The sequence below is a fragment of the Balaenoptera physalus genome (genome assembly GCF_965194825.1).
Source record: "Balaenoptera physalus genome assembly, chromosome: 3".
NCBI classification, from domain to species: Eukaryota; Metazoa; Chordata; class Mammalia; order Artiodactyla; family Balaenopteridae; genus Balaenoptera; species Balaenoptera physalus.
The window spans coordinates 66,270,901-66,291,925 of record NC_138890.1 but is presented as its reverse complement, the minus strand read 5'-3'; the positions used below and the strand labels follow the sequence as shown (position 1 = coordinate 66,291,925).

At 49.3% G+C, this 21,025-nt stretch overlaps 1 protein-coding gene and 1 long non-coding RNA gene across 8 annotated transcripts in view; one reads left to right on the top strand and one right to left on the bottom strand.

Annotated features, from left to right (window-relative positions):
* Positions 1–21,025, top strand: part of LOC309657420 — a 1,054,509-nt gene that overhangs the window by 680,603 nt on the left and 352,881 nt on the right. The window lies entirely within an intron of this gene.
* FSTL4 (follistatin like 4) overlaps positions 1–21,025 on the bottom strand; it is a 734,694-nt gene that overhangs the window by 422,209 nt on the left and 291,460 nt on the right. For all 7 annotated transcript variants that reach the window (XM_082454719.1, XM_082454713.1, XM_082454715.1 and 4 more), the window contains one exon: positions 20,510–20,645. In XM_082454719.1, the coding sequence (XP_082310845.1) occupies positions 20,510–20,645 (136 nt within the window). The remainder of the gene's footprint in view (positions 1–20,509; positions 20,646–21,025) is intronic.

Genomic DNA, 21,025 nt, shown 5'->3' with positions numbered 1-21,025 from the left:
AGCCAGATGAAGAGAGGGTTAGGGGATTAACCCTAAACTCAAGAGCTAGCTTGAGAGCCAAGGTGAATAATCCAGCCAACAACAGGATTTCCTGGGGGGTCAGGGGGGGCAGTCTGAACATCAGCTTTCCCTCCGGTCATGTGGAGCCCACGGCAAGCGCTTAAGGAAGATACTGATGAGGAGGTGCCTGCTCCTGAGGAATGCCACCTCACCTAGTCAAGGGGTCAGAGCCCGTTCCCCACCTCCCTGAGAACAGCACCTCATGCCAGGAGTCCTCTGGGTAGAGCAGAGTGTGTCCTCTCAGGTAGACAGCCTTACAGGCGGGAGAGGCACAGCCAGCCGCCCTGCACCTCAGGATGCTTAGGGAACAGAGGATGCTGGCCACAGGCTTGGGTGTTCCCCTCTCAGCCCGCAAGCTGCCCGATGCAGTGAGGCCTCCCTGGCCTCTATCAGGAAAATGAGAACGGAAGTGGTGGGGAGCATGACCACACAGGCAATGAAAGGGACCTTCTCCAAGACTTCGGGGCTGAAACATGGACCATACGGTGAGCACGTTCTGTGTCCGTTCTATTTCCTGTCCAACGATAAATGGATCAGTGTAAGCAAACGGGTGTTTACACAGGACCCAAGCATTAAATGGAGGTTTATCAAGACAAATGGAAAAGATCATGTACGGATAATTTTGAAAAAATATCACAGAAATCTCTTTATGATTAAGGTGCAGTCATCTTTTTTTTTTTTTTAAGTCATTAATATGAAATCACCAATAGCCTCCCTGTGGCACCTTTGTGGGGAACATCAATTTCATTACGTTCACAAGGGAAACTGAAACAAGGTCCTCATAGCCTCTAGGAGGCCTGAATAGCCTGATTTTATTAGTAAGTGCTCCACCAGCCGCAGCCCAGACACCTCCCACTCCAGGTTCCCCATCTGTGAACGGGCAGACCAGACAGCCTAGCCAGGATAAATTAAGTAATGACTCAGAAACATGGGCGGAATCCACAGGCAGTTCTGCTCAGTGCTTTCTGATGGGGAACACAGGGGGGCCACACTGGAGAAAAGCTGTGATACTCTAAAGAGAAAAGATATTGATGGTGATTACAAGAACACCAGAGTAAAAAGAAAGAATGAGGATATTTGCCAGGCCTTCAGAAATTAAGACGACTTGGAAGTTAATTTTCTTGTTTTTAAAAGTAAAGAACGAATAGAATATTATATGAGGATTATAGGGATCTTAAATTCTTGGTAATATTTAAAGCTATATATTAAAGGTTATTAATTTACAATTAAAAAGAAAAGTTGGCTTTGGATTTAAGGTTGTCTTTTGTAGCGAATCTACTGATATGACAGTACAAGTAAACATTAAATTACATTTGATGGAATGAATGTCAATGACTAATTGATCTCTCCACCTTGTTAAACATCATCACCTGCACACAGCCAGATGAAGAGACCAAGAAGGAGAGAGGGGCACTTTCCAGCTTCATCTCTCTGACAACCCAACAAATTAAAAACTAATTAAGTTTTTGATTTGGGGAAAGTAATGCACATCTCTGCTTGAGAACAAGTAATCACTGCAGGCAGGACTATCCTAAGAGTTAGCAGCATGGGGCTCTAACTTGGCACCCCAGGGACCACCCCATTAACAGTTATCCTCTCCGGGGACACCAGGCAGGCCCGACAAAGCCCAGCTCACCACACAGAGCTGATTACAATGGGCCACGGTCATGCAGGACTGTCATTACTAGGGCAGCATCTGTCTCCCCCATGGCCCACACCTCACTCCTCTCTCACCCCAGTACAGGTCCTGGCCTACCATAGGCCCTAAACAGATTGACTGCAAGAATGAAGTCAGTTTATTTCATGATCTCCTGAGGAGAATACGGGGTGAGTGAGGGTCTCCTCCAGGCTTGTGCAACACACTGACTGTCACTGAAGTGTGACTTTCTATATTTTCCATTTTTAGCTAAGTTTCCACAGGATCAGGACACCCTAGGATGCCTTTCTCATTCTGCGAAGCTTCATGTCCACCCATCGTCCCGTCCTGTGCTCCAGCCGTCCACGGACGACAAGACAAATAAAACCATCTTGTCGGTGTTTGGGGGGGGGGGGGAGGACAGATGGCCTCTGGGAGGGAAAGGGACAGTAGTTTACATTTTAATTATTCATTATCCCCTCCAGGTACCATCCAATAGATAACGTAACTTAGCATCAACCTGTTTAATGTGATATTCAAACCTGCCACTTTTTTTCTTCTGCCAGCTGTAAGCCACAATGAGGTTTAGAATAACCTGTGTCTAGAAAATTAAAAGACAAAAGAGGAAAATAGGCTGCCCTCCAGCACTGTTCTCATGTCTGAGTCTGTTTTTCATTCTTGTTTTCATCTGTGACCCACCCCCACATGGAGTGGGGGTGGGTCACAGATATAGATCATCTGACTTAAAGATGCAAAAAGTTATAGAGCCATGGTGGGGCTCCTTTTCCCCCCCAAACCACACAATATTTATTGAATAATAAATGTGTGGCAACAATCCAGCTGTATTCTTTTTTCCATTCGTTCATTTTTCATTGGGCAACTTCCATCACATTAGCTGAGTAACCAGTAAGTTGTTTGTTGTCTATTTTCTAAAAGGCTCTTCCACTACTATCTGCATCACTCACAGTCTTACAGTTTCAGAAGCTGAGTTTAGAGAGTAGCTACAGTTTGCCTGGCAGACTAACTGAGATTGGTACTTGGCTGCCTGCCCACACCTTCTGCATTTGAGCCTGAGTCTCCAGCCCAGACACACGCCCTTATGGGCACAAGTAGGGAACAGAAAAAGGCTGGAGTGGGTGTGAAAGTGAGCACACTAAGGACAGGCACACTCACTTCCCCCAAAAGAAACAGCAAAAACCCCTTGGTCTAAGCGTCACAACCAGAATCTCTCAGCTTGCCCAGAAACAGGCCCCTCCCTGCTGGTGCTCCTGCTTGGCCAGTGGCCCCTCTGCCCACCCTCGGCATCGCCTTCACTTCCTCATTCATCACTTCCTGCTTCTGTGGGCGCGCCTTTGCGGAAACATTTTTGTCAGGCCTTATCCTGCTATTCCCCTCCACCCTGGTTCTCCCTGAGACGCTCAGCCCCTCACCCAGGGCTCCCAACAGAGCTCCTGTAAGTCTCTTGATCGTTCATTTATTCTTACCTTCATCTATCCATGTATTTGTTCATTCAATAAATACTGACTGTCCTGGGGATACAGCAATGCCAAGACGGCCACAGCCCTTATCCCCATGAAGCTTATGATCTCACGCAGAGAGACAGCAACAAACAAGCAAATGAAATGTATGGAACATGTCATAGTAAGAAGTGCCATGGTCAAAAACAAAGCAGGGAAAGAAGACAGAATCAGAGAGGGGAAAGGCTTTTCTACTTTAGATAAGGTGATCAGGGGGGCCCCTCCAGGGGCTGTTATTTGAGTACAGACCTGTCCCCTGCTCCCTGCTGTGCAGAGCAGGACCTTCCCCTGCTCAGGACTGTTCAGTCATTCCTCTGAGCCACCACACATGCCCCCGTCTCCATCACCATCTCCCTGCCCACAGCTGTGGCACCAGCAGTGAGAACTAGCAGTGGAAGCAGTTGTGGCCCCAGAAATGGTAGCGAGCATCACAATGGCCACTTCTGTTTGCTGAGCCCTCTCCACACCCACCCCCTTCCATCTTCATAACCTCCGGAGGAACCCCCAATGCCACCCCACGAGCCTCCACCACCATGCCTCCCACTCAGGACATGGCGATTTTTTATCGTTGTCTGAATTAATAACTGGCTTGTGTTCCCATGGGTATCGGTTTCTATACAAGGAGATAAATCCACAAACACACTTTGATTAGAAAGCACTTTCATTGTACCACTATAAACTTGTATTAAAAATGGAACCTAAAGTAGTTTAAATTAAATGAATTATATATAATTAAAAAGCCTTTAAGGCACAATAAGGCTCTTTTTCAATCTTCTTTTATAACAGAGTCAAAAAGGAAGAAAGGCACCCAATGGACAGCATAGCTGGATTGCTGTTCACTTGGTAGCTGGCCCTTCTGAGAGTCCCAGGTAAAACCGACAGTGTTTTCCCTGTCCTTCCCCTGCTGCACTTAAGTAGGATGCTCCAGGAGCTAGAGCCTGCTCAGCTAGGAGATGACATTCAGGGTGGTGCCTAGAAGGTGGTCCTGAGAATAGAGTGAGACCTGTGCAGAGAACACTGAGCCTCACTCCTCAGCTGGAGAGACACCTGCCCTCCACCTGCCGGTCAGGAACCAGGCCAGCTTTAGTCACCCACACCTCCCAGAGGGCCTTTCCCTTGGGGCAGAGGCACGTGGGGGCTTTGTCTCCAACACCTGGAATCATCTCTCCCCCTGAAGAGCATTTGCTGAGAAGGACAATGATGAGAGAAGTGGGCGTTCTATCTGCACTTCTTCCACAAGCTAACCCAGTGGTTCTTGAACAGGGATGTTTTCAACAATGCAGAGCTCAGGCCACACCCCAGACCAATTAAATCACAACCCCTAGGGCTGGGACACACGAACCAGCATTTTCATAAAGCTGGTTCCAATGTATGGACACGATTGGGAACCACTGGGCTAACCAAGTATCTTACAAACTCTCTCCCCCAGAATGGGGTTCTCACTCTGCTCGCCGTTGCTGCTCACCGCGGTGCCGGGCAGCCTCTGATGGACCACCACAGCTTCCACGGGTGCCAGCAGACTCTCCCAGGCACAGACGCAGTAGCGCCGATTTCTCTTTCCCAGCAAGATTTATTAAAGCAGGTGGATGGCTGGGTAGGCCTGGGGTCTCTTTCCATGGGGAGCAATGCCACCCCAGCATCTAGGTCTCAGCAGATCTCAGCAGCCACTGGGTGCAGTTGGGAAGGGCAGGCTTAGCACCCAGAAGTGGGAGCCGCCCCAGTGATGGGGAGAACAGGGTGACTGGCCTGGAGCACACAAGCTGGCTTTGGGTGGTCGTGAAAGTGCTCATCTGGGCCCCAGCACCTTGGGTCTCCGGCTCCACGGTGGTAGCGTCGAGCTAGTTTCCTTGGCCGTAAAGTGGGATGCAGGGTAGTGCCTGTGAGGCTGCTGGGAGACCTGACGGAGGAAGGTTGCTTGGTGGCCGCTGTAGCTTACCAGTTCCCAGCCACAGCCAGCATCTGGGGGACCGTCGGGTGTCACGCTGCCCACAGTCTGGAGTGTAGGGCCCACTACACTCCATCGGAGGCTGCCCGGCACTGTGATGAGCAGAACAAAAGAGGTGCTCATCAGTGTTTCGGGGCCTCTGGAGTGGGGAGGGGCCGACAGTTCTGCTGCCCCAGTGGGCAATGATGCGCAGAGACAGGGTGGGGGGAGGGCGCCATCAGGTGGTACAGTGTCAATCGTGAACCATCAACACCTGCCCAGAGCTGTCCGCTCACCTGTCTTCTTACACCCACCCCAGGCTGCCTTCCCTGACTTTCTCTGACCCTCTGGGGCTGCCCATTGGCTGACTGGCTCCAGTACACTTAAATGCCAGGATTCCTTCCCCTCGGTGTTCCGCAGTGGGCACCCTGTATGCCCCTGCCCTTCCCTCCTCGTCCATGGGGCAGGGGCTGAAACTTCCTCGTGTGCTCGCCCACCTGGAGGAGGCAGGCATACTTCTGAAGGGGCCAGCGCCTGTTCCCACAGCTGGGCCAACCTTAGTGCCCTGTGTACCTGGGGTTGCCCTACCACTCCCACCTCTGGGGAAGACAGGACCGCCCTCCATGACAGCCTCCCCCCAGCAGCAGGAACACAGGGAGCCTGCCTCTGGCGGTAACACAGCACTGACCCCTTTGCTCTCTTCCAGTGGCTGGTGGAAGAGTCAGCAAACACCAATAGTTTCCAGCTGGGATTCCTGACCCTCCAGAAACCTGTATCTGACAGTGGCCACCTTGGTCACCGATGCTGGGACTCTTGCCTCTTCCCTAAAGTCAATGTCCCAGAGTCCAGCTTCTGAAAGGGAGACAGTTCTCATCAACCTTTAGGCACTCCCCAAGGCCAATTCTTAGAAGCAGAAACAGAGCACCGCATACCGTCATGCTTAGCTCTCCATCCAGAGCCCAGACACCCACCTTTCCATGTGCACAGTCACAGCAGTGGGCCTGGCCAGGCCTTGCCCTACATGAGGGCAGATGCTCAGGGACCCACAGGGCACTGACTGCAAAGTCCCCACCAGACCCCCTTGAAGAACAGAAGAAAACAGCCTAAGAGATGTTCATTCTCGTGGATTCCATGGCTGCCCCGTGGGCCCTTTCCCACAGTGGGAGAAGACAAGAGAAATGTATGCATGTTGGGGAACCAGCGGGTGAATAGGGACAGGACATGCTCTGCCACTCCCCACGGGGAGGGTCAGGAGTCCCTCAAGCTTTGCTGCCCTCTGGGAGGTGGGGATACCTTATCTGATGTGACAGGGTCTGCTTTGGCCTTCAAAGCTCATCATCATCACATGTCCTTTTCTTGGTCTCAAAAACATGTAAAGGGTGAGGGCTGGGTAAAATCACAGCTGGATCTCGTGAGGAGCATAGCAGGACAGTCAGAATGCCGGGTGCAAAGCCCAGCTCTACTACTTAACACACAGGAGACCTCAGACAACTCACCCATCATCTTGAAGCCTCTGTTTCCACATGTGTAATATAAGCAACTCAAGGGTACCTCACAGAATCTTTTTGAGAAGTCAATGAAGTAATGTACTTAAAGCTTTGACAAAATGATAGCTGTTTATTAATGTTATCAACATTAATAACTATGGAATTCAAAGGTGTCCCTATCAGGAATCTCCTCCTTATTCCTGTAGAAGAATGGTGAGAAGTGTCATTCAGACGCCCAGCTCTGAGCTACAGAGGCCACCCTGCCCTGACATGCCCACCCTGGAGGTGTCCCCAGTTTCCTAACACTCCGTAATTCTTATTTATCCAGAAATAGACATGATAGCAAAACCCAAGTTCCTAATGCAACAAGAGTCTGCCACCTGGCTGGGAACAAAGCTCAGCCCCAGAACTGGGAGAGCATCCGTCGTGTCTCGTCTTCCACGGTGACTGGCCTAATTATCCCACAGCAGCTCGACTGTGATGTTACTCACTGGATTCCACAGGGTGGTGGACCCTCTAAGAAGAGGCATCTGGTAAAGCCATGACTCCCCTCCCATGTAGCCCCATCTTTCTTCCCAAGAACAGTTCCAGCTAAACCTTAAAGCAGCTGCACTAAGGAGCTCCCTGCCCTACAAGATGTGTGAACTCTGGAGTCACAGGGCCACCTCCAAGCCCCAAAGCCTGCTGCCCTTTAGTCAATTTGATGGGGACAGGGCGTGAACACAGGCACCGGGAGCACAGGCACCAGGAGGGCTGAGAGGGTCAGGGTGAGGACTGGCGAGATGCGAGTCAGCCCGTGCCAGTCAGGCAGCCTTCACAGCCTGTCTACTGGGATAAACCAGGGAGGGTAAGTTGGGCTTCCAAGCTGCCCAGCCGCAGACAGGCCAGGTTGGTGTGGTGAGGGTAACAGTGAGACAGGTAGAGGAAGCTGCGCACACGAAGCAGAAGGGCAAAGATTTAAGACCACGTAGGCAGGCCCTCCTACCCCCAATTCCAGCTCTGAAGATGGGAAAGCTCAACTTGATGAAACGCCCGCACTTCTGAAAACGCAGCACACGTTACTCTGAGCCCTGAGAGGTTGGAGGTTGGCTCCTTAGCCTCGCCAGCCCCGTCCACCCACAGTGACCTGCTCTCTCGCCTCTTCACTGGAGCCTACCAGGCCGCCACCTGCAGCCTCTGCTCAGAGCCCCTGAATGGGACTTCACCTCTGGGGACCTGTCCCCTGGCCACAGATGACAGGACCAGCGCAGACACTTGGCCAAGTCGAGCCAACCAGGTTCTCAGAGACTAGACCTCGACTGGGTAGTCCAGGGCCCTGGAGCCGGAGGTTCGTATGGTGGCCGGGCCATGTTACAATGTAAAGGCTATGAGACGGGATTTGCAGGTTTGCAGGAAGGCCGGTCTCCAGAGAGAACAGGCAAAGGAGAGAGAGGTGGAGGTTGGAGATGGTGCAGCTGGGAAGGGGGGTGAGGGGGGACAGGTTTCCTGATGACCCTACACCCTGCACCCCCCAGGCAGCCTGCTGGGCTCCAGAAGGTCTCTGGGGCCTCAACATAACCCTTCTTCGTACACAAACACATTGGAAGGTGATTCTGCTTGTGGTCACCAAGGGTCCCTCATGCGTCACTTTGCCAGCAGGCCTGGGTATCCACACCCATCAGTCCCTCTTCTTCTCCCTTCCCACCAGACACAGTCTTGTTCCAGCCCACACCTACACTCGGAGGGCGCCTCCTCCTTAAATACTTAACTGTTCTCCCCACCCACATCTCTGCCAGCCTCTCCAAGGCCCTCCACCTTCAAGAGGCCCTTCCCAAGCCCGCCTCCCACCCAGTGCCTCTCTGCTCTCAACTCTCCCATCACCCACGATTGGGCCCCCACTGCTAATGTTCTGTACCACATTAACTGCTCACCGTGTGCACGTGTATAGGCGATTTCTTAGAGCTGTTTGTGATTATTCCCTTTCCTTTCTCATAATCTCACGGTGAGACATCAGCCCACCACACACAGGAATTTCCTATAGAATGCAGCTCAGGACCATCCTCTCTTGCAACATAAGAACAGTCATTTTGAATGAGGCAAGGTTTAAAGTTTATTATACATTTTCATCTAGAATGTATAATGAATCAGATAATTTTGTCCTAGTCAGCATGGCCACAGAAGTGTTTTCTTCCTGTAAATTACCAAACTAATTGGTACAAGGAGGGACACCTAGCTCAAGATGGGACTCAAAAGCAAGAGCTAAGACTTCCAGGTATGATGGTGTGGGCACTGGGGTGGTAATGTCACATGCTACCGCACCCCCAGAGAGATGAGACACAGCAACAATGAGCAGTCATCCCCTCCCCACGGCCAGACAAAGTCCTCTGAGCCAACAAGAAGGACAGGGCCATATCGGGTAGAACCACCTTAGGAGAGGGCCCAGAGGGGTGCAGACCCTGCTCTGGTGGACAAGTTCGAGAAGGGCTGGGGGGCTCTGGTTGAAATTCTGAGCCCTGGACACCACCAGCTACTACAGTCACCACTGTGTCCAGCCTGTGGGGGTGACACCCTGAGATGCCAGCTTCTTCCAGCCCCCAAGCTCCAGAGCAGCTGAGTCATGGGCCATGGATGAACCTGTGATACTAGATTTGCCATTAGTCACAACCCCTCTGGAGAGGAGAAAGTCTGGACTTTGAGAACAAGCGTCCTGCTCTGGGACCAGGGGTGGACCAGTGAAACCAGGGAAGGCGGGAGTTACTTCCTCCATTATTACTCAAGAAAGATACCTAATTTCCTTTAGGCTAAAGTTGACATAGGGTTAAATTCCTTCTGCTAACTCATATTCTGTTCAGCAATAGCCAAGGGCTCCATCACCCTCCCAGTTCCCCACCCCACTCTCATGCCCCACTGGTCCTCAAGCCCCAAGAAGAGAATCACCAATCCCATTTCTCTTCATCCAGTTGGCCCTAGAACCGGGCCAAGCACACAGAGGGGTGCCCAGTGGATACCTACTGATGACTAAGACTTAAGACCACCCGATATCCCAGTTGGCCTAGATATCCCAGGGTCGAGAGACCCACACAAGGTAGGTGCACAGCATCCTGAGAAGGTCAAGTGGGAAGTTCTGCTTTGGGACACAAACACATACTCCTCAGCTACACGGCCAGGGGATGAACACCCAGGCACGAGGCAGAGAAGCCCATTCTTCACAGCCAAATGCTAAAGTGAAAACAACAGCATAGGTAACAACCAAACAGAAGAGAGTGGAGGAGGAAGAGGAGGCCCAGTGGGGCACATTTTAGAAGCACTCCAATTAGAGCATCGCCTGGCAGGCCTCTCCCATTTGACATCTCCTAGTGTCTCCACGTGGAAGTCTAACTCCCCGGAATGAATGCACAAAATGTGACATCAGCAAAACCACAGAAACCTGAGGCCCTTGCTTATAGAGAAAGTTTTCCAGCATGTTTTAAATGCAAGGTTAGAAAGGCAAATAAATGGGAAGAGTTCTGTTTTCTTTATTTAGAGAGCAAGCTTTAAATGATAGAACAGCTTAAGCAAGCTTTTACTCCAACTGACCTAAGACTTAGCGTCAAGAAAAGCCATCAGGAGTCTAACAGCTGTTTAACAAAATCCCCAAAGACAACTTCCGTTCTCACTGCCCTCAATCCTCCCTTTGTAGGGACAGATGGCAGCCACCCTCCCTGGAGCCACAGACTATTTCTGCTGACCCTGAAAATTTGAAGCATGAACAGAACATCCTGCATGTGAGTTTACATTGCACTCTCAGATTTCCACTTTGGGTGAGGGTCTGGTGTGCTTGCCTGATGTGTTGGCCTCTTCGCAGAAGGGACCGTCAGGGTCAGGCAGGCCCTCAGACCACTCGAAGAAGGAGACAGCAAATGAGTCAGGGATTCCACCCCCGTCCCCCATACACAACACATAGGACGCTCTTAAGCTTCTACTGATTCAGTAAGGATGATGGAAAGATTTGAAACTGTGACGGGATTCTGCTACAAGTGGAAACCAAAGAACAGCCTGGTCTCTCCTGGGATTTCTTCTGTAAGGAGTCCTAGAAACTCAAGTCACCTTGTCTAAATCCCTATATGATGCCAAAACAATAATAAAAGATCGCTGCCTCATTCACTTACTTGACAAGTATCTGAACATCCTGCTGTGTACCAAGCTCCCCTGGACACTGGGGACCCAGGGGGCCCAGACCTCAGGATATGACCATTCCACCAGAAAGAGGACCCTCCCACCCCAAGAGCTACCTTGCTAAACACTGAGTGACAAGCACTGCAGCTGGCGGTGACACGCCAGCCCTCGGCGCGAGAGAAATGCACGGTCTTCTTGATTGGTACTTAGTGGGGTTCTGAGATCACGGACACAAACCACAGCTCTGACTGTGATGTTCTGAGCAGGTGTCCATGACGGGTATTACATGCACCATCTTAGTCCTCATGACAACTCGGAAACCGGGGCTTCTATCGCCTGCATTTTACTCAATGCTAACCTGAAGGTCAGAGAGTAAGGAACTTCTCTCAGCCACACAGCTGGAAGGGGAGAAGCAGATCTGAACCACTGGGCCCTCCGACCTGAGGGGCCCCTGAGTCAAAGGCAGGACTGGAGATCCCTTAGGAAGCAGCGCAGACAGGCAGAACAGCAAGTGAGTGATTTGGCCCCAGCTGGAAAAAGCAGCTATGGAGTTTTAAAGCAACAACAAACATTGTGGAGGAGAAAGAGGAAACGTAGAACATGCAGGGTTCAGTTAGGACACGGCAGGGACAGCTGTCTGCCTCAGGCTGTCTATGCCAGGAGCTTGCCCACCACCAGCCGACAAGCCACCAGGAGCACAGAGAACGCTCAGCCTGAGCAGGGAGAGATGTGCGGTCAGAAAAGCAGGCTATGCTCCACAGGCTGGGGCCGAAACCTGGGTGGTGACGTTGGCAGCTGCCACCTCCCTCATAGCTGGTTAGGTGGTCAGCAAACGTGGTTCTTTAATCCACTTCCTACTATGTTAAGGGCTCGCTGGTCACCAGTGGTATTCTCTGGAAAGGACTTTTCTGAGAAATACAGGGATGACTTCTCAACTCTTCAAAAAATACACACATACACTTTCTACCCCAATACAGACCCTCAGTGATTAAAGTATTTTAACAAAAGTAACAATGGCAGCTCTCCTTTCCAACTAAGCCCTCAGAAGGGTTTCAGTTCTAACTCAAGACCCTCTTGGAACACTGGGGAGGGGGGAAAAGCAGGGCTCAGCCTCCAGGTGAAGCATCAAGCAATCACTCAGATGTCTTTCTAGAAGGTCCTGCAACTGGAAGGAAGCCAAGGGTGGTTCCCTGCAGGCCAACCCCAGCCTCTCATCAGCACCAGCTTCTCCACTCCTACCCTGCACAGAGTCAGGCTGAAATGCACCCTTTGGCCAAGGGAAGACCCAAGTCCCACAGGTCACTCACCCTCCTTCTTCACTCCAGCCAAGAGCAAGCGCTAAGGTTTCTTATTCCTGACTAGGAGTAAAACGAGAATGCCTTTTATTAGGAGGAAGAAGTTGTCCACCAAACAGCAGTGGTGTGTCAGTTTTCATGAGCAGATTAAAGAGATGGCAAGAAATTTTCAAAACCATGAACAAGAAATCCTGCACCCCAGTCTCCCTTTAAACCCAGCCACACCTGTCACCTCCACATAGACTTGTGCGGGATGGACAATGGAAACCTATCTGCAGGGGGACCCCCCTGCCACCTACACAGAGGGCCCAGGGGCCTCTTTCTGGGATGAGCATTCATCCTACCTATCTTGGAGCTAGGTCCTTCCAGCCGTGGAATTAGGACAGGCACTGCAGAGAACAACGCTGGCCCTAGGTCTGGGACGTGGTGTCTCCACAGGGCTTAGATTCCAGCTCGCCAGGAAATTCAAGGCCAGGCCACCAAATGCTTCAGTGTGTCTCAGTTCCCTATGATCTAGATCAATGTTCCTGGGATTCACAATTACATTGTGAATGTAATTGTTGTGACTGGTCCTCAGACACAACACACCTCCACAGGCAATATAGAACGTGCCTGTGGAAGGCTTTTGTGGGATGGACTGCACGTTGTTCTGCAAGTCTGGCCTTTATTCTTTTTTATAAATAAGAAACTATAAATAATGAAATAAGTAAAGAGGTGATAGGGATTCCAGGATGTAGCTGAGTTTCTTCTTTAAAAAGTTTTCATTTTTCTGCTCTTGAAGTCAAACGGTCTAGGAACCCCTTCTCTGAACACAGTTCCCAGCACACAGCAGATATTTAGCTGTTGTTAGACACTGAATAAGACAATCAATTCCAGTTCTTTTCCAGCTCCGTACGCTAAGGACTTCTCTCCCTGACACCAGCAGGTCGCTGGTGGTTGTGGCATCAGCACTTAACCCAGGGGGCCTTCTTTGAACCCGGGTCTGTATGAAGGTCGGGGGAGTGTTTCTGGTCAAACAGAGCCCATATGGTTCCACCCAACATGGTCTCCATGAACTCCTCACCTGCTACCCCTTCCCAGAGGAGTGCACCCAAGGAGACTTCAGGCAAGGCAAGGCGGGCCATGCCTTCAGGCCTCACACCCTTGCCTGGCCATACGGGATTAAGAAGGAGAGGTAGGATTACAACTGAAAGGACACTGAGCTTTCTGCTCACGTTGTAAAGGGGCCCAGTCTGCAGCGATAGAATTTAGATGTGAAAACAACACAAAAGAGACCTCAGTTGGCATCCTGACCACCCCCTCACTCTACACATGAGGAAACTGAAGCCCAGAGAAGAGAAGGCAGCAGCTCAAGTCCACGGAACTAGCTGTGCCAGGCTAGACCTGGAATGCAATGCCCAAATGGGGTCCTGTGTTCTCACCCTGAGACGTGCAGCCTCGTGGCAGACTGTGCTTCTGAGCTAGAAGGCTGCTACGGTGCTTAAGGGGCTCTGCTTGGTTCTGCCTCAGTGGCTCATTTCTCAAATCTTGGGAGCGGGTCAAAGGGCTGACGGGCATTACCATGGACCTCAGAGAGAAGGCCAAGCCGTAAGACACAGGTGGACCGCCGGCCTCTGGCACATACCCTGTGTCATCCCCAGCTCGACAGCCAGAGCCAGCCACTTCTACTCACTGACCCAACGATCACACTTCACAGCCCTCTCCCTCCACCCTCCCACTCCCAGCCCCCACTTCCGTCCATCCTCACTACGCTCAGACTCTTCCCCTGGGGACTATTTTCTCCAAAACCTAATTGTATGCCACCATCCCTTGCAGAAGCAGCAGCACCAGGCAAACCACTAGCTGCCCAACCCCTCCCCACCCCCTTCCCTACAGAATTCCATTCCTCTCCACCCTGCAGGGGTCCATTCAGGGCTGGATTCTGTGTCACCGCTCCCTACCAAGCCCAGAAGGGTCGTCAGGGAGACATTTTAAAATTAAGCTGAAGCGAAATTAATTTTATTTTCTGAATTTCACTATAGTCCCTGAAATACCTGAGCGAAGCATGGGGCTAGGTCCCCAGGGTAAGCTGGAGGCCCCACTCACACGAAGGAGTAAGTGAGGATACCCAGGTTTTACTTTTTGAAAGAAAGAAACCCCAAGGTATTAGAACCAGCGACCCATGAGGAAAGAGGTTGGGTTTCTCTGCATCCATGCCTTCCTGCCTCAGGGAATGCCTAAGGCCAAGATGCAAGTGTGTGGCCACAACAAGGGAGGCCCAATGGACAGAGGGCTTCTCTAAGCCCTGAGGGGCTCAGCTTGGCTGCTTCCTCCACCCAACAGCATGCACCTGGCCCTGCTGCAGTTCTCTCAGGTATGGGACCCCCCTCTCATCCTATGCCCTCCATCTCCAGAGCCAGTACCCTCCCCTCCCCAGGGGGCTCAGAGCAGAAGCCACAGCAGTGGAGACAGAAGGACAATGGCCCTGGATTGCAGGACAGGGAAGTGGAGGCCACGCACAGGGGGCCTGCTAGAGTCTGACACCAACACGGCATTCATTTCTCTCTGAATGGGAAACAAGAGAGACAACCCACAAGGGACAAGTCACAGAGAACAAATCAAGCAGATGACTGGGGCCTGACAGAGCTGACGCTGCCAAGTGCCCGGACAACGGAAATCAGAGCCCCATTGACAACACATGGCCTGATGTCCTGCTTACAATCGTGGGAGGTTTCCTAGAGAGGCAGAGATTATTTAGCAGCAGAGACATATAGAAAATAGATGAGTAAAGGCTAAATTAAGAGGAAGAATAATGGTTTTCTGTGAACTCATAAATGTTTATTTTCCTGGGTCACAGAACTTTTCAGAGCCAATTAAAACTCTGTCAACTATGATCTCAAAATACTAAAGGGGCATACAATGCACTAACTGGTACAGAGTAGAAGGCTTGCTGGGAGCGGCGAGAGAGGAGAAATATCCAACACAAAGAACAAAGACGGTGGCTTCCCCTGTCCATGGATAAAAATGAAAACAAGACCCCCGAACACAGCACCAACCCGGCAGTTGTGGTCCCCAAGGCAGCCTGGCTGGGTGCTGGAGACAGAAACTGGGCAGGACACCAGGATGGCTGGCACAGAGGCGGTGATAGTGAGAGCATGGGAGTGTGGGCCGACCCTCTAGATTTAAATCACCTGTAGGTAAGCCAGGGCGGAACTCTGGGTTCAGAGATCTAAGTTTTCTTATCTGCCTGCTTGCTTGAAAGTAGGTGAAAATGACTCTCAAACCCAGGCTGTTTCAATTCACCTCTCCCCTCACCTACCTGCCCCTGCCTCCCCTCCCCCGAAGCCAATTTCATGGCAAGCTATTTCCCGGCATGACTGCAGCCTTTGTGTTTCTCTCCTTTTTCTGACTGCAGTCAGTGTCATCATGTTAGCAAGAAGCTAAAAAAGGCCAGGGTTCATCACCAACTGGATTCTCCTTCTTGGATGTGTGCAGAGGGGGTGGTGGTAGGGGACACCTCTAGGGCTTTTCTGCCCACTGTCCTCCAAGACTGGAAGTATCAGGGCCTGTTCACAAGCACATTGAAGCTCAAGAGACACTGGACAGGAGTAGGTACAGCCCACACTAACTCTGAAGGTGGAAATCAGCTCATCCTCCCCTGGGGCTTGGAGGATCTGCCACCACCCTTCACCTTGGAAATTATGGATTTACTCACATCTGCAGGTGGGAGATTGTGCTCTCCCAATTTTACCTAAGAAACTAACATCCATACCCTCTGACACACAGTAATAGACAGCCATGGCCGGGAGTTGGAGGAGCAGAGAAGAGGCCTCGCCCTGCCAGAACCAGCCCCGCAACAGAAGTCCCGGATTCATATAAGGGGTGCCATCTGCATCCCAGTGCGCCACGCCCAGTGAAAGGCCCCACTCGCGCCTCCTGCTGTGACACTTCACCCAGAGTCTCGTCTTCTTTGAAAGCTGCAGCTGGTACCAGGGAGTGTTTAGGAAGGGTGATTCTGCAGAAAACAGACATAAAAGCTGCATGCAGGCCTGTACTGCAGATGAGGCTTGGAAAACGCTGAGTATCCAGCCTGGACCCTGTCTGTTCACAGGGAGGAGGGAGTTGGTTTTCTCCACTCCCACAGAGTGAGGGGCCGGAGTGATCAACTCTTCTTCCCTGGCAATCAATCAAAAGGAAGTCAGGGGCATGGGGTGGGAGCTGTGGGGGGAGAACATCACTAGAAAGGGCAGGGGAGCATTGTCTTGACTGCAATCAAATGTGCAAGAACAAGGACACTTATTAAGGAAGAAAAATATTTTTTAAATTAATGCTCAGTCTTAGCAGCCTGAGTCCTCCTGAATGCCCAACCAATGCAGGAAGAAGCCAGAGCATTTAAGTTCTCTGCAATTTGAAGGTGTTCTCACAGGAACGGGAGTGCAGTCAGCGTCAGGGGCCAACACTTGCAGAAGGGGAACGGGCTGGTCAACCAGGGCAGGATCCTGCTCTCTTAGGCTGACCCCTGGAGTTAGGGAGGACAGAAAGCATCCTGACTACCGATACCACTCCTACTACATATTTTTTTTCCTCAAAGACTCTTATGAGACTTCACACACACTGAAAACAAATGGTGTCTGACATCAAAGCATATCTCGGGTCTATAAGCACCAAGGCATACAAAGCTAACAATTTTAAATGGAACCAATATTAATATTTACAGATATTTAGTGCATGACTAGAAACCATGGGTAAGAGCAATTTAGGAAAAGTTCAGTAAGATCAAGAAGGATGCATAAGACTGTGTAACGGCCACCAACCAATCCCAGAGCCCAGCGGGTGATGGCAACACAGTATCCAGGTCTCAAAGGGGAGGGGACCTGCCCACAAATGTCTGCCCCTCAAGAGGGACGTCCCTAGGGACTGTTATCACATCCCTTCTCACTTTCCTGGTCTCCCCAGTATAAAATTCTACCAATATTGATTTTACTACTGTATCTATCTTGGCCAGAGTATTGGGGAAAGGGGGAAAATAAAATATAACTCTATTTCAGAATTTCGATAAGTTGTATCTCTCAGAATTGTCTCCTCTAAATTCAGAATTGCATTAGTATTCTAGATCATGTCCTGCCACTCAGCTCTTTCTTAAAGAGGCACTCCACCCAGCTACATTTCCTTTTATCTACGTTTTTAAAAGGGTAAACTCCTTGAAACTATTTCAACTGCAGTCTTTGTACATAAAACAATAATTTAACACAATTCACAATTGTTATAATTGCTTTAAAAATGTGCAAGCACACACACATTGGTCATTTAATCCTTATTTACCCTTAGGACACTCAAGTAATTGGTATAATAACTTGAAAGGCAAATCAAATCTTATTAATGCTTTCCAAGTACTTAAAAAAATCTAAAGTCAATGAATGTTTTGGAAAGTACTACGATCAGGAAGAAAGCACAAACTGAAACATTTTACCATTTAGTTCCTGGAAAGGTTTTTTTTCATTTATTTATTGAGTCTCAGGAAACTGTTGGTTTTGATTCTTTTAGAAAATAAGACTGTCTGAGGAAACTGCTAGAGGAGTTTAATATGGTTTAGGCAGTGCGTTCTGGATATATTAAGAGCTACAATTCAAAGAAGAAACTACCCAGAACCTGTAACACACAGGACTATCTTGGATGTTGACAAGGTACAAGCTTGGCTTGGCCCACAAACTGCTAACAGATTTGCTGGGGGGACCATTCACGTCCACACCAGAAATGAGCCTGCTGTGCAGGGAGGTATAAAAAACTCATTTAAATACATGATAGTCTAATGTGAAATTTGAAAGCACCAAGGTGACTTCATGACTAGTACCAAATGTTGAATAAATATCAATTGACTCAAAAACTCAATGAGCCTCTATTTTCCTCTTAAAATTATTAGACGCGGCCTTCCCTGGTGGCGCAGTGGTTACGAATCCGCCTGCCAATGCAGGGGACACGGGTTCGAGCCCTGGTCCAGGAAGATCCCACATGCCGTGGAGCAACTAAGCCCGTGCGCCACAACTACTGAGACTGCGTTCTAGAGCCCGTGAGCCACAACTACTGAGCCCGCGTGCCACAACTACTGAAGCCCGCACACCCTAGAGCCCGTGCTCCACAATAAGAGAAGCCACCGCAATGAGAAGCCTGCGCACCGCAACAAAGAGTAGCCCCCGCTCACCACAACTAGAGAAAGTCTGCGCGCAGCAATGAAGACCCAACACAGCCAAAAATAAAATTAAAAAAAAAAAAAGTTATTAGACGCTGTAAGGAAGAGAAAGATAAATAGGATGGCTTCATCCATATGCTAAAGTACAAATACAAGAGCTAAGAAAAAGATAGGAAAGACTAAGACTAGGAGTTCAGAGAAAGAGATCAAATGTAACCAAGATTGGTCAAAGAAGACTCTAGAGAAAAGGTAAGAACCAGAGCTGGGCCTTGGAAGAGGGGCTGATTCAGACTTGCAAAAAGAGGGGACAGCACTGGGGCAGGAGGACCCTAGTGAATGAGGGCACAGAGGGGCCGTGCATCAAGTGTCATCAAGGTCAGCAAACTAACCAGTTACGCTACATGTCCTGCCCACTCTCTCTAAACGTTCACGGAGGCTGTCCTATGTCCTGGGCCCATTCACATTGTCACCATCTCATTTAACAGTTGACAGAAGCAGACTCAATGAGCAGAAGTTACAACACTTCACAAAAACTCAGTCTACAGCAAAGAGAACTGGATGGGTAGGGCGGTTGTTCCGGCCTTTGGGAGTCCACAGAGGCATTACTTCCTTTTCCCAAAGCAGTGAAATTCCCGAACCTGGGAGACAATGGCATCTCCGGGGCTCTATCCTAATGGGGTGAAGGGGGGAACACAACAACACCCCCGAACAAAAAAAAGCCTCACTTCTTCAGGATGAGCATCAGGTACTCTTTCTTGTTGATACACAAAGAATTAGGGTGGTAACAACTAAAATAAAGAGACCCTAGGTTGATATCAACTTACCTTCAATTTACCTCCAGCTAAATCCCACCGTAATAGGCTTGACTCTTTTAATTGAAATACGTGATTTAAAACAGTGGGCCAATGAGCCCCAGAAGTAAGAAGACTAAATACACATAGCTGTGTGTTTGCCTGTTTGCTTTGCCGTTAAATATTCAACAATATATTTATGGATTTAAGTGATCATTTTCCCTCTGTATGGATATGAGTATAACGATTAAACGATTCCCATTGGGAAATGCTGGGCTCGCTAGCAAGTCAGCCTTCAGACTCTTTCACAAGAACCTTAAGTTGCGTCCTTCATAGATTTAGATGGGAGAGATAGTGTTTCTGTCTAATCGTCTGCTCACCACAAAGGGAAGCCACACTAACTTCAGCAGGAAAAGAGTGCGCATTAAATTACCTCTGTAGCTCCCTGCAGATTAAAGCTTGTAGCTTTGGGATTGCATTACAATTAAGTAATAATGAAAGAGAAATCATGTCTTTTGATCAAATAACACATTAATCCTACCATATAGTGTGTATCATTATTCACTCTCCAGGTAACGTTGACTTTTGGGGGTGATTTTTCTTCCTCATTCCACAGGACGGGAAGCATGCACAGAGAAAAGGAGAAGGGGAGGCATCACGGAAGATAGTGGCAGTTAAGATGCCCTGGAAAGCTCTCAGGTAAGAATTAGTATTCATCACGTCATCAAGAAAATCCTAGGTGGTTTTATTGAAAGGGTGTAGTCATTTCTCAAGGTTCAGCATGTCAAAACATTTTCTGCAGAAAATCTACATCCCTCATGAGACCCAAATTCATGAGGCCTACTACCTGAGCAGGGCTGGCTGCAGTTTATGACTCCTCTTCACTACTTCAGACCAGAGTTCACTAAGCAATTAGCAGGATAGCAAGACTCTCCCGGGAGGTATTTGAGAACAAGTTTTTCAAGCACTTTAGAAGCATTTATATATACCTAACATGCCATTAATCATTCTTATCTGTTCATTAAGGCCGTCTCCCTTAGGACCTCTACCCTCCAGTTCTTACTCAGCCTGGTTCTTCTTATCTATATAGCTGAAAAGAAGCCTATTTCCTTTATAACATATTTTTTAATTAAAAGACTTCACTAATTCACATGGGTGTGCTCCACCAATGAGTCAGCACTTTCAGAGTGCCATTAAATATACACAAAGGCCGTTCTCTGGTGGGTCTGTGTGGAAGATAAAACATGCAACCATAGCTTGATCTGGGGATACATTTTTGGCACTGGAGAGATTTTAGACAATTACTTAACAGCATGATATAAACCTCCTGTCCTTATCAACACGCATGGCTGCCTTCTGTCCCCTACCAAAAAGGGGGCAGGATTTTAATTTTCACTGCAATCTACTTGATAAAAACTAAAAGTGGAAAGGAAATTAGATACTCTAACATTGAAAAGCAATGAGTTTTAAATGTCGTATCAGCCGTGACGTGACTATACCTCTTCCCGGGACTCTCCCACACCCATGTTCAATCCTCTGCTGGTTCCTGGGTTCATCCACCCCAGCGCAGCAGGCAGGGAGGCTCCAAGCAGTGTGAGATGCAGCCAAAAGCATCCTGGCTTCATTTTGTTGAGTCTGTTGAGAAAATGACAAACACTCAGAACTAAGCGTTGCAAAGTGTAAAGAAGTCAAGGCATAGTTAGTTAGTGAGCACCTGTGCTCCAGAATCAGATAAAGCCGAGTTTAAATTCTGGCACCAACCGTTCTGTTTTCCTATGGAGAAGTTATATTACTTCGGAGCCTTAGTTTATTCACGTCCAAAATGGGGTCAGAATATGTACCCAATAGCGCTGCTGTGAGGACTGAAGCAGGCAGGGTCGGCACATAGTAAGAACTCTAGAAATGCTAACTGGTATGTAGAAACCCACTTGAAATGCACCTGCCACTACAACTGCAAGAACAAATGAGGGTGAGAAGGCTGAGGCACCTCTGTTAGGTTACCCTACGTCCATGCT